Here is a 13376-nt window from a genome sequence, read left to right on the forward strand (position 1 = left end):
GTTTCCGAATTAATTTTAATTTTTTTTATTATGAGATATTGAGATGTGAATATAAATATGTTCAAATGTTAGTCGAATTGCATTTATTATTTCATATGTGTATTATGCATCAATAAATAATCGGCCACGAGTCAAAGAATAGGGTGGACGTTTTGTTTCGATGTTTTTTTTTTGAACCGTATCATCCATAATTAGCGATTGATATATTTTTTTTAATAGAATCGAATTTCCTGCCACCGAAACAAATCGAACCGAATTTTATAAAATTTTCTAAAATCAAAAATTTCTTTTAAAAAAATCTATTTTTTTTTAACAAAACCGAAATCCAACCACAGCGAAACCGAAACCAAAATGAACCGAATAATATACTATACTAATTTGATATAAATTTTAAAATATGAAATAAATCGTGCATGAACCGCTAAAATTACGAAACGTCCACCCCTGCCAACTGACGAGGAATCAAATAAAATAACTTTATTTGACAACTTTCTTTTTCGATAACTTTTATTTACTGTTTATTCCATGTGGGCATTATTTTCTGTCCATAGAAGCCGGATATAAAAATGCTTTCTCGATTATATATATTAGGGAAAATGACATTTTTCTACACGAACGGTGCAAAATGTGACATTTTCCTACATTAACTTTTAATTTGACAAAAAATTACACCAAATTATGAGAAATGCCAAATCGATACACGAACTACCGGATTTAACTGCAATTTCCTACATCAGTCGAAACGGTGTTAAGTTTAGCTGATTTCCGTTAACAGAACGGGTGACGTGTACGGCCATGTGGATAATATTTGCCACGTATACAAGACACGTAAGATTTTTTTTGAAAAAAAAAACCCAAGTTTATTTTAATTAAAAAATCCCCAATTTTTTTAAAAAAAAATCCCCAAAATGATTTGGGATTAGGGTTTTCGTGCGATTCTTCCACACTCACACGATACTCTCTCTTGCCCATATGTCACACTCTCTCTCTCCGTCACTCTCTCCCGTCGTGCCTCTCTCTTTGTCGCTGTGACTCTCTGGGTCGTCGTCACTGTGTCGGACGTCGTTACTCTCTCTGACGACGTGCTTCTGTATCTGTCGCCGTGGTTGTCTCTCTCGCAGCGTCTGGAATCGCCGCTGCTCTCTGTGTCGTCGTAAATACTCGTCGTGGCTTGTCGTGGCTGGCTCGCTCTCTCGTCTCTATCTCTCTCCAGCGTCTGTAGTCCGTGTTCTTGTCATTCGTAGGTAGTTTTCCCCTCTCTTTGTTTGTGTGGAATCGTTATGTGTCAGTGACTCTGTCTTCGAATTCCTCATTTTCCTCACTGTTTCGGATTAATTAGTTATGATTTTGTAGGTTCTGCATTAAGCTCCAACTGTAAGAAGCTTGATAAACTCCGAAGCTTGACACAGGAAACCTGCGAAAATGAGGTAATAGCTTAAGACAAAGCATTGTTTCTGTTTGATGTTACCATAGAAATTATAGCTGGGTTTGGATGAACTTGAAAAGCAATCATAAGAATATGAGTTTGAAATTGCTAAAATGATGTTCTACTTCCTATAATGATCTCATGTGGTTTGATTTGCAGTTGAGTTCGACTGAATATCTTCATGGGAGGTGAGTTCGACGAATCAGAAGGCAGAGTATATTACTTGGGTGGGCTCGAACCAGTAGAAGTTGTAGTTGATATTGATAAGATATCATGGTTCTTCTTCGAAGAATATGTTAGGTTTCTTAAACTAGGAACTAATATCAAGGAGTTATGGTATAAAAAGTTGACTAAATCTTTGGATAATCGGAGGGTAGTGAGAGAAGAATTCAGGGATATTGACCTCGAGAATATGATTTGCTTTGCGAGAGAATGTGGCGAGTTAGATGTTTATGTGGAGCATCAATTATCACAACCAGTTTGTGGAGATACACTTGTTGATGTTAATGTTGAAGAGGAACTGCCTCGAGATATGAATGTTGATGCAGAGGAATCTAGAGATCAAATCTATGTTGGAGATTTAGGTGGATATAATAGTGATGAAGATGTTGATTTTGCTGTTGATTCTAGTTCTGATGGTAGAATAAGTGACGATGATGATTCCTGTTTAGGTGATACTCTTGGTAGTTCGGATGATGATTTTGTAGAAGAAATCCCAGTGAGAGTAGGTTTAGAATCTGATGTTGTGGTTGATGAAGTGGATGATGATGTTTCGACAGATGAGTATTTGGATAGTGATTGTTATATCCCTCTTACACCAGAAGGTAGTGATGAAGAATGTCAAGAAGTTGATCAGCCTAGGAGAAAGCCAGTCGCATTTCCATCAGATGATTTGTTGCATCTTGGAAAGACATTCAATTCGAGGGACGAATTTAAAAGGGCTTTATTAGATTATGCGTTGAAAAAACACTTCAATGTGAAGATGGATAGGTGGGAAAGGACTAAAGTAGGTGCTAAATGTTGTACGAAAGGTTGCCCTTGGAGGGTATACTGTTCGGTTGAAGTTCCCATCAACAAATGGATGGTAAAGATTTACAAGGATGGACACAACCATGATTCCGATACATATATTAATTTATTCACCATGAGACAAATTGCAAAGGAATATGCAGAGAGGTTTAGGAGAGAACCAGATTGGAAAGCTGAAAAGTTGCAGATTGCAATTCTAGAAGATCATGATGTGAACGTCCCAATCAGTAAGTGTTTTAAGGCTAGGCGTATGGCGTTGAAAATGGTCATGGAAGATCCCTCTGTTCAGATTGCTAAGCTTTGGGACTATGAATTAGAATTGCGTAGGTCAAACCTGAATACAACAACCGAGGTCACGACAAAAATAGTTAAGACGGGTACCCAAGTCTTTCACAGTTTCTACTACGTAAGTTTTGAATTTCTGCGGGACACATGGAAAAACCATTGTCGACCTGTAATTGGTTTAGATGGTTGCTTCTTGAAATGGGAAATGAAAGGGGAATTGTTAGCCGCTGTCGGAAGGGATGCAAATAACGGAATGTACCCTATAGCATGGGCTGTAGTTCGGGTTGAAAGTATTGAATCGTGGAATTGGTTCATCCGAAAATTGAAATTAGATTTGGGATTAGGTGATGGACGTAACTTGACAATATTGTCCGACAGACAAAAGGTAATGTGTTCGTACTTAATTTGTAGTTTACTCTTTATGTAACTTTTATCCTAATTATATGTGTTTTGATAGGGATTATTGAATGCTGTACAAAAGGAATTACCATTGGCCGAACACCGAATGTGTACTCGACATGTCTTTGCCAATTGGAAGAAACAGTTTAAGGATCTCAAACGCATTATTGATTATGACGTGCTTGTATAGGATGAAGCATCGAGCAGCAATACACCACGGTCGACGAACAATGCACAACGGTTGACGAGCAATGCACCACGTAAACGGAGTCAACAAGGACCATTGGCATCCAATGAACCTCCAACCCAAAGTCTTAACTCCGCTGAAGGTGTTTTTAAATCAGTTAGTGGTTACATATTTCGGGTTATAAAACAAATACCTAATGCAGTTTTTTTATAGGGAGTATTATTCCAATTCAATCGAGTCAGACCGTACAATCTGGGATGCCTTTGAACAATAGACGTCGTCTTCTCCTCGGGATGTCGTCTACCAATATCGGAAGTACAACAAGTCGACAACATCCATTCACTATACCTAGACAAGTGAATTGTTCCAACAATAGTAATGCCGGGTAGGTTTATCCTATTAACTGTGGCTAGAAAATTGGCTCCTAACATGATTTTCCCTTGCATATCACTTGGAGATCAATCTCATGGAACTTGATGACCAAGCGTTTTGGTTCGGATTTTTTTTTGTAACGTGGATGGCCTACCTGTGATGTTGTCTTGAACTTATGGTTATGGTTTCTTGTCCTTTTTTTTGGTTGTCTTGAACCTGGATCACTTATATTATGTTGATCATCTGTTGGGATTTTATTTGTAACGTGGCTCACTTGTATTATGCTGGTCATGTCATGGTAATGTCTTTTTGCAAAACATTCAGGGTTTGTTACGTGATTCGGTTATATTGGTCAATGTGAAGGATAAATGATATGATATGTTATTGTGGATTTATACACCCTATTTTGATTACATTAATCATAACAAAACACAATAAATAACATAATATATAAATACCAAAATAACATTGATTCATTTAAACATGTCCGACACATACAAATCCTTACCCGTCATACATATCCAAACGATCGACACACAACATAATTCATCAAAATATCCATACACTACATTTTTCACATCGAACTTCAAAAACACGGAAGAACATAATAATACAAACATACCACACCTAGAATTACGATAGCGGCCAACGTTTTATACACAAATCCTTTAAGTAGTTCAGCTTCGGCCTTCAGTTTTTCCGCAGCATGGAGGATAGTTAGATTTTGGATACGTAATTCTTCGATTTCTTCGCACATTGCTTCATCCGCCCATTTGAAAACATGAGCTTGACTCCCCTGAAACAATTATGTACACTTCATCAACATTCAAAACTACATCAATATTGCTGTAAATCTCGATATATCTCTTGTCTTGCACATCGGAAAAAAACTCGGCCGGGATTAGCTTCCGTCTTAGATGTAAATCTCGATATAGGAGCTCCGCATTCACATTCTACTGGGAAACCCTTTTTTGGAATTGCTTCTGCTCTCTTCCAACGTGACCTTCCACTAGATTTTGATGCTACATCCGATATATAACTCATCTACATTACAACATCATAGACAATAGAATAACTTTAATCTAAATCAATCCCAACAGAATATTATTCACTAAAATCCTAATTTCTAACACCCGTACAGTACAGAATATAAATCCCTGTTGTATCTCAAAATTAATCAACATGTTGCAACACAGAACCAGAATGGACCGAAACCATCGACCGTAACTACACGAAACACGGGACGGAGACAAAATTTCTAGACCAAACAGATCCAAAGCAAACACATGCTAAAGGCTGAGAGATTGAGAGAGAGATATATATAAAGAGAGATAGAGAGAGAGAGAACCTTCGGTCTGTTGGAAAGTAAACGTCGCTGCTCGCCGAGGAAGACAGAGACACGATGCGAGAGAGAGACACGACGTCAGAGAGAGCAACGGCGAGCGACAGAGCGACGGCGAGCCAGCGAGTCAAAGCGAGAGAGAGAGCCACCGTGACAGAGAGTGACGCCGAGATAGAGAGAGGCATCTGGGCAAAGCTTAAGAGAGTGAAGGTCGAAGAGAGCATCGTGAGTGGGGAAGAGAGAATGAATGTGATTTTTTAAAACCCTAGATCTGAATAAAAGTTGGGGATTTTTTAATTAAAATAAACTTGGTTTTCTTTTTCAAAAAAAATCTTACGTGTCTTGTATACGTGGCAAATATTATCCACGTGGCCGTACACGTCACCCGTTCTGTTAATGGAAATAAGCAAAACTTAACACCGTTTCGACTGATGTAGGAAATTGCAGTTAAATCTGGTAGTTCGTGTATCGATTTGGCATTTTTCATAATTTGGTGTAGATTTTTGTCAAATTAAAAGTTAATGTAAGAAAATGTCACATTTTGCACGGTTCGTATAGAAAAATGTCATTTTTCCTGTATATTATTTCTCTATGAAATGGGTACGTGCCATGGGATGGACGTTAAGATCCTTCTTGGCTTGAGTTCGTATAGGCCTCTTGTATGATGATGATAACGATGATGATATGATAATGATGATGATGATGATGATTATTTAAGCGGTACGATAATTATAAGCCTTTCTTTTTTAATGTTTCTTTCACACGGAAAGGGGTTTAGAGATCCTTTATGAAATAAATAAAGACAAACTACACACTGTAATTTGATAAAATTTAAGCACATATTACTTTTTTCTATATCCATTTTCTAACGGTTAAAATTAGAGATGCGTTTTCTTTTAGTAAAAAAAAAATAGAAAACATACTTTCTAATAAATAACAGATGGAATTAATTAATATTTTTTACCAAAAAAAAACAGATAGAATTAATATTACATGATAATATGGGCTTCTAAAATGTTCTCTTCTACATATGCGAAATATTTTTTTCCCTTTCATAAGAAATAATAACAAAAACACAAGATAATAGAATATGTCATTCTATTTTCCGATTTTCCATCATAATTGGATTCCAACCATGTCAAATTACCATAAAGCCTACTCATTTCTACCATAATTTCTGTTCATTTTTCATTATTATTATAAAAAAAATGACGAAACTGAAACAAAATAAAGAAAGATAATTTTATTATTGAAAAAATTACCAAAGGACATTGATGCACGACGACATAGGAAGACATAGATCCTGTCTCAACTTATTCTTTGACCCAAACTAAAAACTTGCAAAGAAAAAAAAAGACTCGTCAAATCGTACAGTTACAAATAAAACAATCTTCTACTTCTTCTTCCCGTCGAAACGTGGGCTTGAAGGGTCGATCTTTTCCCTGAGGCAGAACGTCGGAATCGGAATATCTTTCGGCGACGGGTAGCGGTTTCGAGTGACGGGACCGAAGAAGGACTCCGGGTTCCGAATCTCGGAGGTAACATTATCATCCATCGCCGATCTTGGAGAATCTTCTTGAACCGATTCTGAAGTTTCCGGACTTGACAACTCCGAGTTCTGAATCTCGGAGGTGATGTCATCGTTCATCGCCGATCTCGGAGAATCTTCTCGAACCGATGATTCTGAAGTTTCCGGACTCCAACTCCGGCTCGGAAGACATCTCGGAGTCCGTGTCTATAACGTGTACTATGGAATCTCTGAAAACGATGCGAAAGCCGGTGGGATGCCAACGAGAAAACGATGGCACGGCATAGTAATCGCGAACAAGGATGGTGTGTGTAAACATCGCCGTCGTTAAGTGATGGAGGTTTTCTTTTGTGGGTTACGAGCGGAATTTGCTTTCGCAATGATGGTGGTGATGGAGTGAGTTTTTGTGGAATGGAGTCTGGGGGCCTTTGGGGGTTTTATAATGCAATCTTCCGTGTTTCCTTTTTTCACATGGAAAGGGTTTTCTTGATTTTATCGTTAAATAAAAAATGTATTTGATTGTTTTTAAAACGCGTTTCCTTTCCCTGCATTGATTTTATCAGAATTTAGGGTTTATCATATTTTGGAGTGTAATCCGGTAATGGCTTCTCGTTTCTTTCCCAATAAACCCTAACTAGAATAAACAAAAAATAATATTTTTTTCATAAAAAAAGTCATTTTTCATAAATTTTATTTGGTTATTTTTTCACAATCCAGCTTGCATGTTTTTTTTAATTGTTTAGATGACCATAAACCCTATTTCTAAAAATCATTGTCTCATAAAATAACAAATACAAAATCGTTAAATTGTCGATATAAACAAATCTCCTCACGTAAAAAAAAAACAGAAAATGATACATACAAATCCTTCAATTCCCCGGATTGATATACACTCACACAAACGGTAAGAGACGTCACGTTATAGACACGGACGATGAGAGGACAAATGGGCCAAATCTAATTGGCGGCATAAGGGACACGCGTCTTAGGAATCCAAGTGTTGCCACGTAGGAAATTGTCGGGAGTGTACTGAGTGGCGGCCGAGTCGGAGAGGTGTTGGATGCCGTTCCACCTGACCCGACCGGCCTGATCCGAACCCGGACCCGTATTCTGATACTCTGCGTAGTATAGAGTGTCCAATGCGAACGTCTCGTTCCACTTCATCCATCCTTCTGGGTCTATTATGTCGTCTATCAACGAGTTCATTATCACTGTCCTCGAATATTCTTTCCACGGTCTTCCCAAATACGCCCTGTTCCTGTTCGTTGTCACAAATTATTTATTCAAAAATGTAATCGATTAGATTCTATAATCAGAGAATAATAATCAAAAGACCACTAATTCGTAAGTTTTAAGATAAAAATGATGGAAATGGATGAAGTGATGGATTTCTAGGGTTTTTTTTGGGTTAGCGTACTTGGTCTTAACAGGAAGGTATGTGGGATCACCCATGATGCGGGACTTGTGGATGACGATTCCGGTGGTTTCACGGCGGTCTTTACGGCCTTGAGCCGTGACGATGCACTGTTGATTCTCCATGGGACGTCGGACCACGAACTGGCAGTTCTGGAAGACGGCCTTGGCGTCGCCAAAGACGAAATCGATGGTGCCTGAGATGCGGCAGTCGCGGTAGAACTGGCGGTGGGTGTGGACGTAAAGCGTGTCCTGGTATCCGTCCATCCTGCAGTTGTAGAACACCGCGTAATCTGCCGACACTCGCAGGGCTACGGCCTGGTGCCCCTCCGGCCCTGCTGTGTTCTCGAACGCCATGTCCTTCGCCATGAACCAGTCTCCGTTCACAGCTTCACATTATCACATTTTCACTCGTACCCATCAGAGAAAACGTAGCGATCAACCGGTTTAGGGTCGACGAAATAAATTGTAATAGAATAGAATGTTGGTCCGTTTATTCAAACTATACATATATATGGGCAGAAATATATGCATAGATATTCATATATATACATATATACACACACTTACCAACGGTGGAGGTGCGATAGGTGCTGATACGGTTGGGGTGGAAGCTGAGATTTCCGGTGACAATTGTCTTAGTAGGACCGTCTCCGATGAACATGACGTGAGTCATCTTCTTGGTGAGTTCAACATTCTCGGCGTAAACGCCACTCTTTATGTAAATAACGAACCTTCTCTCGTTATTCTTTGGGACGGCGGCCAATGCCTCGGTTATCGTCCTGTACTGTCCGCTCCCGTCCTTAGCCACCACCGCGTTTGCCCTTATCCTTCCCCCCTTCTCCGCCAGTAGCCTTCGGGAATGGCCCGTCACCCAATCCGGGAACTCCGTTAGTTGTCGTCCGACCGGTTCGATGCTGTCTTCGTCGGTGCTGTCTCTCGACGTCTGTTAATGAACCATCAAAGGCCTCTTTAAAAACATTTTATCTAATGTGTGTATATATTAATTATACGCATAATATTTCAAAAGATTATGATATCGTAATCTTTAAATTCAATTTAATTTTTATACGTTAGAAATTTGTATGAATTAAAATAAAAATCTGTGTACTTATATTTTTAATCTATAAATAGGTAATAATAATAAATAAGTCTCTAACATTCTAAAAAATTCAAATTCAAATTCAAATAATATTATATATGACATCATCTTGACGTAGGGTTTCATGTTTTGTGCGGAGTTTGAGTATTACTGCAAACGTTACCGTGAGAAAAGGGATGGGAATGTGGAAAAACTTGAGCAAATTGTCGAGATTAGTGGCGATGGCCAGTCCGTTGCTCGTGAGCTGCTGCGCCGTCTTGAAGATCCGTTCCATGATCTCGGCCGCGTCGCTATCGATCCCTTCGAACCCGTCAATACACGTCTGCTGGTACGTGATCGCACCGCTCAGCCATACGCCCAGATCTTCCGCGATATCTCGCAGTCTCGTGAAGGCGAATCCCGCGAATTTCTCGTTCGATTTCCTCAGATCCTCCACCGAATTCTCCATCAGCTCCACGCAATTCTCCAGCGCCTCTCTCGTGCGCCGATCCGATTTCGCCCTCATCCGGAGATCGATCGCCGCCTGATTGATCCCCTTCTGGATCGATTTGATCGCGAATTCGAACGCCGATTTGATCAGGTTCCGCGGATCGGGCGATCGAACGGTCTCGAGGCTCGCGACGCAGGTTTCTTTGTAGTCCGTGGAGGAGCAGATCACGTTCACCGCCGTTTTCACGACGAGCTTGTTTCCGGCCTTGATCGCCCGCTCGTGTCCGCCGGAGCCGGAGGACATCACGGCGGTGCCGATGAACATCGTCACGACGAGGAAAGAGGAGACGCCGACTATCACGGCGTACTTCTTCTTCCTCTTCTCGCTGTAACCGCCGTCGACGTTCCCTCCTAATGATGATTGCATCATTTTTAAAAAATATTTATATATTTATATTTTTTTTAATTAAGAAATGTGAGTTCGGGGCTTATTTTCGAATTTTTTTTTATGTCAAATGCCCCTATTTTCTTTTTCTTTTTTTTTGGGCAAGTTTTATGAAAATATTTTTTTTGTAAAATTGGAGCTTGGGAATGGCTGCTTATATACGGAGAAAGAGATGAAGATTGTTTAATTATTTACCGTTAAAAAATCGTGAGGTAATTAAATATTTTTAAAAAATTTTATTTCTAATGGTTTTTGCTTTTGTTGCGGGGCGCCCATCATATAAATTTAGCAAATAATTAATCCCATAATTACATCAATTAAGCTATTTTAATTTTTATTTTTTATTTTTATATTAAATTCAACAAGTTTTCGGCCTCTTGAATGCTATTGAGTGATTTGATCACTAAAATAGAAGGCGATATTTGATCCCCGCACGAGTTTTTAAATAATTTAAACATGTAAGCATGCTTTTATTCGAGATTATCACACGAAACAATAAATATGTATGTGTATGTATGCATGTATCTATAGAAAGAGAGTACGTATATATATCGATTATAAGATATTTTACATTAAACGACAGGAGATTTTCTGAACAAAGCTTTTAACTTAAAAGCACGTGTGTGCTACAAAACAGACTCAAACACTTTCGCTTCTAAAGCTTATTCCAAGTGAAAAAAGAAAACCCTTCACTTCAAGCTTCACAATATATATATATATATATGTTACAAGAAGCATATATATGTGTTGGTCTTAACTTTTTAACAAAGCTAGAAACTATCACGTTTTTATAAAGTTATACCCCCCATCTTTTACTATAACCCGATTTCGCCCCCCTAATTGCGGAATTCCTTTATAAGCACCCCTCCGAAGCGGCGAAACGCGTCGTCGCAGTTGATGGCTCGCTCGATAGGCTTGTTGAATCGGTCTCTGATCGGATTAGGGTTAGGTTTAGGGTTCGTCCGGGGGGTCTTACCGTAGAATTTGTCAACCATAGCGAAAGCTTCTTCTGCTATCCTCATGTGGCGATCGATTTGGGCCATCGCCATTTGAACAAAGAGCGTTTTTTTTTTTGCAAGAGCTAAAGAAGATAAGAAATATGTGGGTTTTTAAAAAAAAAAATTTGTGGGTCTAATTAGCTTGATTGTTTTGGAGAGTTGATTATGGATAGAAAGATGATGGGCTTTTATAGAGAAAAAAGAGGTTCTCTCTCTCTCTCTCTCTCTCTCTCTCTCTCTCTCTCTCTCTCTCTCTCTCTCTCTTATGTTATTCTTATTCTTTCGTTTGGATTATCCGTTTGCACCTATTATTCCTTGGAAAGGGTTTTACCATTAATTAATTACATATCACAAATAATAACGAATTTGATAATTTTTTTAATGATTCATGCGAGTACGAAATATATAAACACATATATGTTTGAGTATATCAGTATTCAATTTGCTAAGTCTTTATAAGAGCCTCTTTCAAATTAAAAAAAAAACAAATCCGAAGTTGTTTGGTGATGCATCACATAGTTCTTTAACTAGTTGTGATATTAGGATAGGAGATCGAATGTATTTTTAAAATATTTAATGTATAATGAATCGTGTTAAAATGAATATATATATATATATATAATACACGCGGGCTGGAGGGAATCAAAGAATCTATCTAATTCCCTCAATGTCTAATTGTCTATCTTCTTTGCAGATTCATGGTGATGGACGGTTTGACGGTCTTGGAATCCTCTTCTATTCAAAACCTCATCCGATAGAAAAGCTACTACATATACATGCAAGTTTGTCTCTTTGCGTGTGTATATATATGTACTCACATGCATATATGTATGTATATGTATATATGTGTGTGTATGTGTAGAAAATCAATGACATACCCATAAATATGCTAAACGATGGTTTGAACTCATTGTAAAATCAATGACACAACTGCTACCTCATTGTTCGACTTATTACCCAGGTACTTGTGTATCAAATCTGGCGAGAACGCAATGATCACAGAATCTTTGCAGGAAAGAGGAGAACGACTCACACGATGTGCATTCAGATCGGTAACTTGATTCGAGATAACTTTCTCTCCACTCAAAAGGGGAGATACGATACTAGTAACATTATGTTGCGGGACTGGTACTTCCTATGTGGATCATGAGTGTTATGGTTTGTATTTTTGAATTGTTGAAAATGTGCTCCAGTAATTAGTTGTTGTTGCCTGTTTTTAGATAGGACTCTACAGTCACGAACTATTGTTTGGGTTGCAGCCAGAGACTGATTTGTAAACACCATTTTTGGTAAATATTATAATCACATTCGTACAAAAAAAAACTCATTGTAAAATCCGAAAAATTGAGCTCACGGTCTATAATAATAATAATAATAATAATAACAATAATAACAATAATAATAATAATAATAATAATAATAATATAATGCATCGTTTTTAGTTTTATTTATCAGTCTTTTTATATGGGATATAAATTATTTCCTTCTCTTTGTGAAGAATCATAAATTAATTTATTATTATTTATATAAAGAGTTTCTTTTGTGCTTTTGGAAATTATTGAATCGCCTTTTCCTATAAATATCTTGAGTTAATTTTATTTTTTTTAAGAAAAAGGGAACATTTGTTCACATATCGTTTTTGAAGTAGGAATAATGGAAGATATGATCTTATTTCATTTTTAAATTTGAATCTTCCACTTTTTTTTTTATGTTACATGATTCTAATAATTCCAATCGTAATTAAGTATTAAAAGGATATCTGGATTGGACATGAAGATTGAGAACCGGTCCTAAATTTTATTCTTCTTCCATATCTATGCATACTTTTTCTTTTACAGAACTTATTAATATTTAATATAAGAAAGTTGGAATGGCTACAACGCGATCCAAATTCGGACAATATATTCTACCAAGAGATTCATAACCTTATTCTTCTGTCCAAAATACGAAAAATATTTGTAACATTTCAAAACGAACTATACCATATCAATATATTGGAAAATAGGAAGAGTTTGAGTTCATATAAAATTTAAATATTAATGTGTTTCCTAGTTGATTTAGATTTATATGTACTTCTATCATATTGTGATGAGAATTAGGAATCTAGTGATAGGTAATAATTAACATTGTATATTTAAACTCATTTGATTATCTATAATAAGAATGCATTAATTCGTAACATGGTATCAAAATGTGATTATGTTATATGGATCCGAGGTTTTATTAGTTTTTGCAAAAGATGCCCGTGGATTATATAAATCTAGACCAAATAGAAAACATTGTGGTATATAAATTTCATTGAAACTAAACTCGTCATATTTCCGATAAGATATGGTTTTGTTTTTAAAATCTTGCACAATAAATGCATGTATGTGTATGTATCTCCATGCGCTCGAAATATACAAATAAATGATTATGCGT

The 13376-nt window shown here is 37.3% G+C and overlaps 3 protein-coding genes and 1 long non-coding RNA gene across 6 annotated transcripts; 1 reads left to right on the top strand and 3 right to left on the bottom strand.

The window, feature by feature from the left end:
* Positions 1–962: 962 nt before the first annotated feature.
* LOC104802582 lies at positions 963–4077 on the top strand. 3 transcript variants are annotated; one of them, XM_010526244.2, is made up of 5 exons: positions 963–1244; positions 1354–1427; positions 1586–3125; positions 3330–3468; positions 3540–4077. In XM_010526244.2, exons 3-5 carry the CDS (start codon positions 1608–1610, stop codon positions 3713–3715), a joined length of 1833 nt encoding a protein of 610 aa, XP_010524546.1. In that variant the 5' UTR covers positions 963–1244; positions 1354–1427; positions 1586–1607; the 3' UTR covers positions 3716–4077. The 3 variants fall into 3 exon arrangements, with proteins under 3 accessions (XP_010524546.1, XP_010524547.1, XP_010524548.1); XM_010526245.2 differs by having other exon boundaries at positions 963–1240; XM_010526246.2 differs by lacking the exon at positions 3540–4077 and having other exon boundaries at positions 3198–3346.
* A 70-nt stretch (positions 4078–4147) lies between these two features.
* On the bottom strand, positions 4148–5301 carry LOC104802584. The gene is made up of 2 exons (XR_770071.1): positions 5047–5301; positions 4148–4494 (listed from the first exon to the last, which is right to left on the bottom strand). It is a non-coding gene; the product is annotated as an uncharacterized LOC104802584 (long non-coding RNA).
* A 2030-nt stretch (positions 5302–7331) lies between these two features.
* Positions 7332–10013, bottom strand: LOC104802585 (putative pectinesterase/pectinesterase inhibitor 43). Its single transcript, XM_010526247.1, has 4 exons — positions 9247–10013; positions 8552–8927; positions 7986–8370; positions 7332–7826 (listed from the first exon to the last, which is right to left on the bottom strand). The coding sequence occupies exons 1-4, from the start codon at positions 9940–9942 to the stop codon at positions 7526–7528; spliced, it is 1758 nt and encodes a 585-aa protein (XP_010524549.1). The 5' UTR covers positions 9943–10013; the 3' UTR covers positions 7332–7525.
* A 470-nt stretch (positions 10014–10483) lies between these two features.
* On the bottom strand, positions 10484–11122 carry LOC104802586. Its single transcript, XM_010526248.2, has one exon. The coding sequence runs from the start codon at positions 11004–11006 to the stop codon at positions 10794–10796; it is 213 nt and encodes a 70-aa protein (XP_010524550.1). The 5' UTR covers positions 11007–11122; the 3' UTR covers positions 10484–10793.
* Positions 11123–13376: the final 2254 nt, after the last annotated feature.

Source organism: Tarenaya hassleriana, unplaced genomic scaffold (assembly GCF_000463585.1).
Source record: "Tarenaya hassleriana unplaced genomic scaffold, ASM46358v1 Cleome8, whole genome shotgun sequence".
In the NCBI taxonomy this organism is placed as follows: Eukaryota; Viridiplantae; Streptophyta; class Magnoliopsida; order Brassicales; family Cleomaceae; genus Tarenaya; species Tarenaya hassleriana.

What these genes read in the sequence shown, in the direction of transcription:
- LOC104802582 (XM_010526244.2), top strand. Translation starts at nt 1,608, where the DNA reads ATGGGAGGTGAGTTCGACGAATCAGAAGGCAGAGTATATTACTTGGGT. An exon ending in TATTGTCCGACAGACAAAAG is followed by an intron (nt 3,126 to 3,329) that starts GTAATGTGTTCG and finishes GTGCTTGTATAG; the next exon opens with GATGAAGCATCGAGCAGCAA. An exon ending in AAGTCTTAACTCCGCTGAAG is followed by an intron (nt 3,469 to 3,539) that starts GTGTTTTTAAAT and finishes GTTTTTTTATAG; the next exon opens with GGAGTATTATTCCAATTCAA.
- LOC104802585 (XM_010526247.1), bottom strand. Translation starts at nt 9,942, where the DNA reads ATGATGCAATCATCATTAGGAGGGAACGTCGACGGCGGTTACAGCGAG. An exon ending in TTCCCATCCCTTTTCTCACG is followed by an intron (nt 8,928 to 9,246) that starts GTAACGTTTGCA and finishes GTTCATTAACAG; the next exon opens with ACGTCGAGAGACAGCACCGA. An exon ending in TACCTTCCTGTTAAGACCAA is followed by an intron (nt 7,827 to 7,985) that starts GTACGCTAACCC and finishes GACAACGAACAG; the next exon opens with GAACAGGGCGTATTTGGGAA.
- LOC104802586 (XM_010526248.2), bottom strand. Translation starts at nt 11,006, where the DNA reads ATGGCGATGGCCCAAATCGATCGCCACATGAGGATAGCAGAAGAAGCT.